At 39.9% G+C, this 9317-nt stretch overlaps 1 protein-coding gene across 1 annotated transcript; it reads right to left on the bottom strand.

Annotated features, from left to right (window-relative positions):
• Positions 1 to 5407: 5407 nt before the first annotated feature.
• LOC126592612 (uncharacterized protein At5g39865) lies at positions 5408 to 6597 on the bottom strand. Its single transcript, XM_050258364.1, has one exon. The coding sequence runs from the start codon at positions 6445 to 6447 to the stop codon at positions 5572 to 5574; it is 876 nt and encodes a 291-aa protein (XP_050114321.1). The 5' UTR covers positions 6448 to 6597; the 3' UTR covers positions 5408 to 5571.
• Between the last annotated feature and the right edge of the window lie 2720 nt (positions 6598 to 9317).

Raw genomic sequence — 9317 nt, 5'->3', positions numbered from 1 at the left:
AGGTTGCCTTTTTGGAATGTAGCCTTTCTATCTCTATCGTTCAGTATCCAGGCGAGTTTTACCTTCGTCCTAGTCATGGTTGATATGCTATTTTCTTACTAAGATCTCTCTGTTTCTATACCAACTCTATTGCTCTGGATGACACTCACAAGAGGGAATATATAGGAGCAAGGATATGACTTGACGACCTTATTCTAAAGAAAAAATTGGAAGATGAAACAAATCAGCGACGAAAGTCGTTTTGGTATTATTAAATGTCGTATTAAAAAAAATCTATACATGTAGATTTTGTGAATATGTATTTTCTAATTAGCAAAATAATTTAACTTCGCATCTTGCTAATTTGCGCAATTTGTTATTATTAAAATATCTATGACATCCGGAAGCCAATTTGTATTTTAAGAGATTTAGGGTTGGTTTGGTATTGCTGTGCTTTAAAAAAAAGCTGCTTATGCTGTGCTGTGAGAATAAGTGACTGTGAAATAAAGTTGTAGAGTGTTTGGTAAACTTTTATCTAAAACAAATGTGAAAAAGCCAATTTTTCAAAGCTGGGTTTGTAGCTTCTTGTTTTTGGCTTTTTTTACCCAAAACTGTGAAAAAGCTGAAGCTGAATGTTTACCAAACACAAAAAAGCTCTCAGCTTTTTTTGATACCAGCTTTTTTCAGAATTACCTCAGTACCAAACCAGATCTTAGTTGTATGTATTAAGCCACAGGTTAACATTAGTCGTAAGGAGAGAGAATTACAATTAGAGATAACACTAGGGGTGAGAAAAGGCCTCGATGTTCTCTTTGTTTTCCGAACCTCACTCTTTCCCTCCCAACTTTCTTTTTTATTTGCTCTCACCTCTCATAGCTAATTACAAAGCTACTTGTTGAGGCCTTGGGCTGAGAGAATCAATGAAAATAAATTCGTTTTGACCAAATGGAGCGTTCTTTCAGAACTTCTTTTCTACGAGAATACAAGGATCTTCTTCGATGGGCCCTAGTCCGACATTGGTAGGGAATAGAAGGAAGTTGCATTCATACTACTGTTGGCTTATGTGGTATGTCTAGCGGATGGTGAATCCTATCTAAGATTAGAATTGGACTTCTAAGTTCCCTTTGCCAAAGAAAGACCATAAGAAGCTTATATTTATAGGCGAGCTACCAGTAGTCCTGTTTATCTACCTCTCCAGACAATGGTTACCACATCTGTTGGTATGTGATGTTTAGGGAGTAGAGTGAAACTTGACATGTTTGGTTCATATATTGGAGACCTTGGAATATGAATGAGTTTTCATATTCATGCGTATACAGATTGTTGGAATGTGATACCACTAACATGACTCTCTTCCCCTTGGCATAACAAGAATCAAATGGACTTGGCCTTCTTGTAGGGATGTTAATGCTTTAGCCTTTTATCACTTTGTACTACAGTTTAATAGTATTCATTTTCAATTATAACTGAAAGGGTCTTAGTTGTAACTTCCATGAATGACGAGTTTAATACCAAATTATTATTGTTTGGGTTGAAACTTAAACTTTGGGCTTAGAAGAGAGTTGGCCCAAAAAGAGAAGGAAAAGCCTGAAGCTCAGCCCAAACCTAGAAAGCAGAAAGGGCCTTTTCCGACTAGGTGCAGATCATTTGCACCACTTGCTCACCTACCCAAGGGCCAAGTGGTATAGACCAGCCAGCTAATCAGCCCAAAAGTACTTTATGATGGCAATACAAGTAAATAGCTGATGAGTCACTATCCTTCAAACTGCATTCGGGCAAGATTATTGCTACAGGAAGCCAAGCCAAGGTGGCTATAAAAGGAGAAAGAGAAGTCAGAATCAAAGACACTCAAACAAACAAACAAAAGCACAAACTCTGCTCAAAGCCAGATTTGCCTTCAAAACGAAGCTGTAGTCAGCCAAGCCTTCATCCATTTTGGGACAAACCCTTTGTAATAGCTCTGCTACCCTGTTCAACACCTGCTGTAGTATCGATTTTCTTTCTGCAAACTCATTTCCCAACCCCTTTTCTAAGCCTTCAAACCTTCTGTTAACCCACAAAGATAGGAAGTTGCAAGATGATCAGCCTTGCCCGACAAGGTTAAACCTTGCCTGACCTTCTTTGTCTTTGTCTTTTCATTCATTAGCCTAGCAATATGTTGTATACTTCAAGTTGTATCCAAGTTATTTCTAGTAATATGGCTATTAAAAGACTCTCTCAGCGCTTGAATCCGATTTGAATATGTCTTCACAGTTTCAAGCCAGATCTAAGTTCTAAGCCCTTGGGCATATAAGATTTGATCATCCTAAAAAGTCCTTGGCCTCAAGGCATAAAAAAGAACCTGATGTGGACTTAACCCATCCACGACAAGCTTTGATAAACAAGAAGTCCGAAGTTACTTGGGGCGCAAGTAATCGACTTGCCACTTAGTTTTATTTCTGTTATATTATGATGACCATATAACGTTCGAGTACGGGATGAATTCTGATGGGAAGCCTCAAGGCCTATGCAAGGCCCCACAAAGGCACCTATTTGGATTCATCTTATTTCTCGGGCAAGAATGTTCGAGTACGGGATAAATTCTAATGGGAAGCCTCAAGGCCTATTCAAGGCCCCACAAAGGCACCTATTTGGATTCATCCTATTTCTCGGGCAAGAACATTGAGTACAGAATAGGTTCTGGTAGGAAGCCTCAAGGCCTATTCAAGGCCCCACAAAGGCACCTATTTGGATTCATTCTGCTCTTTGAGCTCAGGTAATCAGAAGTATGATGGTTATAAGACCCATATAACCCATAAAAGGAACCTTATGTGTTTGAGTACTAAGTTAGTTATTTATGAGAAGCCTTAAGGCCTACACCTAAGGCCCCACAAAGGCACCTGTCAATAACTAACATAGTCTCTCGAATGTATATAATTAAAACTCAAACATCCGTTCTACATCTACCATGCTGAAGATGGTAGTGGCACGCCTGAGCAATTCAAAGTTAATCTTGATCGTGAGCCTCAAGGCCTACACCTAAGGCTTCACAAAGGCACCTTTCAAAGTTAACTATGTCCTTCTTTTTCAGCCTTGCCCGACAGGCTTTGCCCGACAAGCCCCCTAGTAAAGCAGAAGCCCGACAAAAAGCATCAACCGGCGCCAACCTCTCGGGGAGCTGTGTGCTCGTCGGCCAGGAAGCATTCCTCACGGAAATTCTCGTCACGAACAATTATGACTTAATGTTGTCCCTAAAAATTACACCTACGTGATGTGAAGTAAGTAAGGAGCTAATGACGTCCTTCAATTGTTGATTGCTAATGCGGGCGTGCCAACTCACTACCGAGCTCAGTCGGGCGAATGTCGCTTTAAACTCTTGAATCTAGCGACTTCGACCGAGGAAGGAACACTTTCGGCCTAGGGTTTTATAGCATGAAGACAAGGTTATGCAAATCACTATTAAGTTCTGGATCTTGTGCACCAAATTCGACAGCCTCAACTATATTAGTAAGAATATATGTCCCCCAAACTGGTATCAAAATGTACGGACAAAGATACTCAAAGGAAATGAGTATCTTTATTGTAAAAGTGGTTCAACCGTCTAAATGCCGAACTCTAAACATGAGTTGAGAATATCCAATCATAAAACCCTCCACTTCGCTAAGAAGGCTAATGATGTGATATCTCCGGCGAAGAATCAAATACTCTTCGTAGGCGGAGACTTGAGATAGTTAATTAGTCGAACTTGAGAAACTCGTCGTCTAATGAAGTGGTCGAGACTTTTAAGTCAAACTAATTCTTCAACTCCAGAGCCATCTAACTAGGCAATCGCCTTTGCTGGTTGCCTCTGGAAAACCTCATCTAACCAAGCAATGGTCGTCCGACAATTGCCAACCCAAATCTATCTAACTAGATTGTATTCATGCTGATAGTTAGTAAATCATTTAGTATTTTCTCAAAGGGATGAAGGGGTTCGCATATAATGTTGATTCGTGTGTTGAGTTGAAGGTTATCCCTACATTACAAATCATCTTATATTTATATGAATAAACTCCTTCATACCCCAGTCCACCAGGTTGTAGAGTATTGATAATACTGCAATTCCCCAACATCACCAATCCTTCTTCCACCAAAACTCATCACCACCAAGTCTTATTCGAATTCAAATTAGGATTTTGAATTTGATTGCTTTAGATGATAAATTCAATCTTCATCCATAAACCAATCATGATACTTTGAAACCTTTATCCAAGGATCAATCCTGAGCCTCAAATTTTTTTACGTCATCTAGGACTCGGCGACTCCATTAGCACTGCACCATTGGGCCACTCATTGTGAATTTCGGACCCCAAACACTTAACCCAAATCTCTAACCCTTAGAGCTTATCTAATGCATGCAAACCAGCTGGCAAAAATGTAATTTAGCCTCAAATGACAGAATTTAGTTTTTAATGAGGTATATCTAGCCTAGGCTAAACTAGCCAGGGCTCTTCAAATAGCCAATTTAGTCTTGGCTCTTGAAGGGTCAATTTAGGAAAAAACCAGGAGCTAATGAGAATAAATCATCTAACACCATATAACTTCCTAACCTCTCACACCATTAGAACAACCAAATTATGAGAGTACTAGATTTCACGAATATTAATATTTTGAGAGGCCAAATAAAGCCTCTAGCCCCTAACCTTTGCCATTTCCACTAGACTTGCGAGGAAAAATATATTATTGTATTAAAAATACAATAATTATATGCTTCCCTTTAACTTTAAGTTCGTCGGCCTCAATGGTTCATTACTGTGAGCCCACAGCACCCTTTAGTGCATAAAACTTTTTAATAACAATCGCAGACTTTCTGTCCAAAGTTTAGGAAGAGCCATGTGCACGGTCTTCCATAGCCCATCATTTCATAACACAATTATAACTTTGATCTACTAAGCAACCTTACTTAGCATAATGAAATACTAAACACTACAGTATAATGACATAATCCAAAGAGAAATTCTGAACAGACTCTCTTAAAAGTGAGATTTTTCATGGACTCTTTGCAGCGACCTTATATTTTTTATACAATGTTTTATAATGTTGACACGAAAATTAACGTTAAACTGTGAAGTTGTAGAAAATCCATAAAAAATCCCACTTTGAGAGTCTCCTTAGCATTTCAATAAATGCAGTATTCCTTTGCGTCCGAGGGCTATTGTTGAAGACATTCGGTGGATCTCTTCCTCTTTTGTACATATTTTTTACGCCAGTTTTTTAGACAAGCAAATTTTCTTTCGTCGCTACTGCCCGCGGTGCACCTACTTTTTTGTTTGACAAACTTGGCTCCGGTTGAACTAGTGATTTCTCTCCTTCTGACGATTTTTTCTCATAAAAACGGCTGTTTTGCAGTTGTTTTGGTTCCAAAAATCGAAACGACTGGAAACGAAATCTTTTCCTTATGAACAAAACATTCCAAATATTGCAATCTACCATATATATCAGACCTACAGCTGAAATTCTACAGCATCAAATTGTTAGTTCTTCATATTTCGGATAAGCTAATGCATCACAAACACTAAGCGTTTTACAACTCGACAAGTTATAACACGAAAACAGGAAACACCAGTTAAATTTTCAGCAGCAGATGGAGCACTTGATCAAACCATTTTCGTTGCACTCCGGACATCTAATGCACAACTCATCGTTTTCGTGATCACCATCCGTGAAAACTTTGCGACTGCCATTGCAATTGAAGCACACAACGAAGCGCACGTTGGCACAGCCGGTGCATGGGGAGCTAGAGAGGTCAATTGGGATTCCTTCGAAGAGCTTTTTCAGCTTTCCTTGCTCATGAAGTGCTGTAACTTCTTCAGCTCCACCAATGTACCTTCCCTTGATGAAAAGCCTCGGAGGGATCACTCTACCGCCAAATATCCTCCACAATTCTTCCCTGAATTCCATGTGCATCGAAAGGTCCCTCTCATACACCGGTACTTTGAAACTCTCCAGCAAAAACCGGATTGCCTTGCAGTCCTCGAACGTTTTCCTAACCCCTGTCACGCTTGTTGAATATAGAACGACACAATCGCCTCCTCCTGGCGGACACTTTTCCTCGAAATCGAACAAAGACGGAAGTTCATCATCATCCTCTGCATCATGAAAAATGTCATCCTCCATAACTGTTTCTTTGGTTTCCATTGAGGGCGGTGTAATATTCTCCTTACAGACATTAGAACCCAGTCCCGTATCTCCATCTTTGAGCTCTTTAAATACAAGCTCCGCCGATAGAGTGTTCTTCTTCTGACAATCTTCATTTTTGCGAACGAGCTGAGACAGTGTTTGGTGGTTCGGATTGGAGAACTTTTCCGCAGGATCGAGCTGAAAGAGCAGGCCATGTTTCAAAGTGTTAATTGTTGGGATGGCCTTCAATTTCTTGAGAAACTTTCCTCTCATTCCTTTCATCTCAGACTTTTGTTTTGGTTCTTGGAATGGCATGTGATATGATCGCATTGAGATGATCGCAAAGAGTGGGAGAGGATAAAAGGAAGAGTGTTTTGGGGTGAAAAGGACTGGTCAGGAGATTGAATGTCCCTAGTTGATGACATTTTCCCTTTTGGTTTCCAGTTGCTCCAAAGCGACAATTGAAAAAGTTAAAAGTGTTGGGATGCCTTTTAGAATTTTTGGTGGGTGGCTGGGGCACCCCCTCCTCCTCCATTAGAGCTAATTGACCCTTCACCAAATATCATTCATGATTTAAGTGGTCTACTTGTGATCAATTCTACCACATAATGCGTAGAGTGAATCAATCAAATACATGTTGATGGAGGACTCACATACACCTCATGACGCAGTTTTTCGGGCTAGTAATACAATTTAACTTCTCACATGACGAGAGGTGATGGTTTGTGAACAACACCACCTTGGTATCCCGATCTCCACTGCATATTTACCTACGAGGAACAAATATGTTGGATATTCATTCCCTAACATATCCTAGGTTCAGTAACACAAGAAGCGAAGAAAAAAGTGGATCCCATGTTGGGATAGGTATGCCATGCTTAAAACAATTCAAGATCACCATTTAGGGTTGTTTATCTCGTACCTATATAACCAGGTACCATGTGTAAGAATGTAAACATACCCTAAACAACCTTTTTATTTTGTTTTTAATTAGCACATGCAGTGTACTGTATCTCTAACAAAATAAAAAACATATGTCACTAGACCAAATCATCATGAGCGTAAACTAATTGGTTATGTGTCACAGGACAAGAATTAATTCCGGGGAGACAGGTTTGCCAATTTGGCCATGATTGAATCTCAAGTGAGCAAAAGCAAAGCTTTCCTTTTCCTCTTTTTATCAGTTAGGAGGAACCCCTCGAGATAACAGCTAAAGCGTGGCTCAAACTTTTTGTACGCGCAATCACACCCAACCATGATGATATCCATCATGTTCAGCTCAAAACCCTCCACAAATTGTGCTAATTATAAAATTAACCATCAAGAATATCCTCACAACAATGTAGGTTGCTTGTAAACTATTTGTTAGCAAGTCACTAATGCAAGGATACATGAGTTCATATCATTTGGTATAGGGGAAATATCAATATCTGTCTTCTCACGTGACACGTTAGAAAACGAGAGTACATGTATAAACCCGGAATAACCAAGTTTATCGGCTCATTGATAGAGAATAAAGTAGAAACCAGGAATACCTAAGTTTTCGGAGAGAGGATGAAAGGGTATAGCCCGATATACGCTATGGGGCACATCAGAGAGAGACTATGGGTGCGTTTGTTGCACCGGACTGTCTCAGACTGGACTAGCTTTAGGGATTAAGCTAGACTGGCTTAGACTAGACTAAGCTGGATTAGCTTAATGAAACGTTTGGTGCAGTGTCGGACTAAACTATGGACTAAATTATTTTTTGAATCCAACTTAGTTTTTTTATCATTTTTTTAATTTACTTTTGCCTTCAAAACGAAAAAAAACAAATATTATGGTTATAAAATATTATTTTGTAGCTATTTAACTTTTAGAAACCTAATTAATGTTTCATCCAAAAGCCTGCGGAGGCTTTAAGAAGAGAACTAGATATTTTGCAAATCTCTCTCTTCCTCGTCACTGCAAATCTCTCTCTGCCTCTTCTATTCATCTCACAAAATCCCTTGCAAATCTTAAAATCAAAGGTGAGAGATGGGGTTGAATCTGCTTTCGGTTTTTGAGTTTTCTGGGTTTTTGGCTTTTTTGGGTTTTCTGGGTCTCTGATTTTTTGGGTTTTCTGGTTTTCTCAGTTGAAATTTTGGAAGTTGGATATGGTATTGAAAAGGGAAAGGCTGCAGAAATCCACGAAATGGGTTTCTTAGAGAAAGATTTTCTGACCACAGATCCATGGTGGCTTCGCTGGAAGAGGAGTCTTACGGGAGAAAATAGCAGTCGGGAGGGGGAAAGCAGAGAACTGACGAAGAGTGAAGGGGAAAGGGGTGAAGGAGAGCCGGTCTTAGCAATCCGCCCAATTTTGGGGGGCCTCGCTAAGACTGCCTAGTGAGGCGTTTAGTCTAGGCGAGTCCCCTTTAGTCTCATTAAACATTGTCCCGACTGCTAACAAACATGGGATTTCACTCACGGTTAATCCTAACTAGTCCAGTGACACTAGACCTCGTTTGGCAGCTCGGACTGTACTGACTATTTCAGTCGGATAGGATAATTTGTCATCGGATAGGATAATTTGTCATCGGATAGTACTGACTATTTAGTTGAGCGTACTGACTATTTAATCGGACGTTTGGTGCAGTACCGGATTAAAAACTCAATTAATCAAAGATTATCATGTTCATTTACTTCCTCAAAAGGAGATTGAAGAACATTTATGGCACTGAGTTTTACAATTTAAAACTTGCAAGAGAGATGGAAAAAGAGCCAGCTTGATTTTGTTTTTAGCGACCCGACTAATTAATACCGACGATTTGGAGTTTATAAGTTTTCCGACGTACGTCGTATAAAATAGGCCGGACCGCATAAATAATCCGGTGCTAATTTAATACGGAATGGCACCAAACACCGGATAGTATTAAATAGTACTATCCGATGTGTTATCCGGTATGCCAAACATGCCCTTAGTGAGGGCAAACAAACACCCCCTAGGGGTATAAAACTGGTATACCCAAGTTTTTCCGCACGTCTGAGAGAGAACAGGATTGGGTACAAACCTGGCATAGCTAAGTTTTTCCCTTGGGCATAGACATCAAACGACTATGTGTTCAGGCACTTCGAGGAGGTTGTTTTCGGCCGGGACCTGTTGGGTTGGGCTGCTGAACCATAGAAAGCATAGTCCATAAAGCCAACCCAGTTGTGTTTCGGACATCAATACAAGAGCGAAG

Source organism: Malus sylvestris, chromosome 12 (genome assembly GCF_916048215.2).
Source record: "Malus sylvestris chromosome 12, drMalSylv7.2, whole genome shotgun sequence".
Taxonomy (NCBI): Eukaryota; Viridiplantae; Streptophyta; class Magnoliopsida; order Rosales; family Rosaceae; genus Malus; species Malus sylvestris.
The sequence above is the reverse complement of the archived record's forward strand: the minus strand, read 5'-3'. Positions and strand labels throughout refer to the sequence as shown.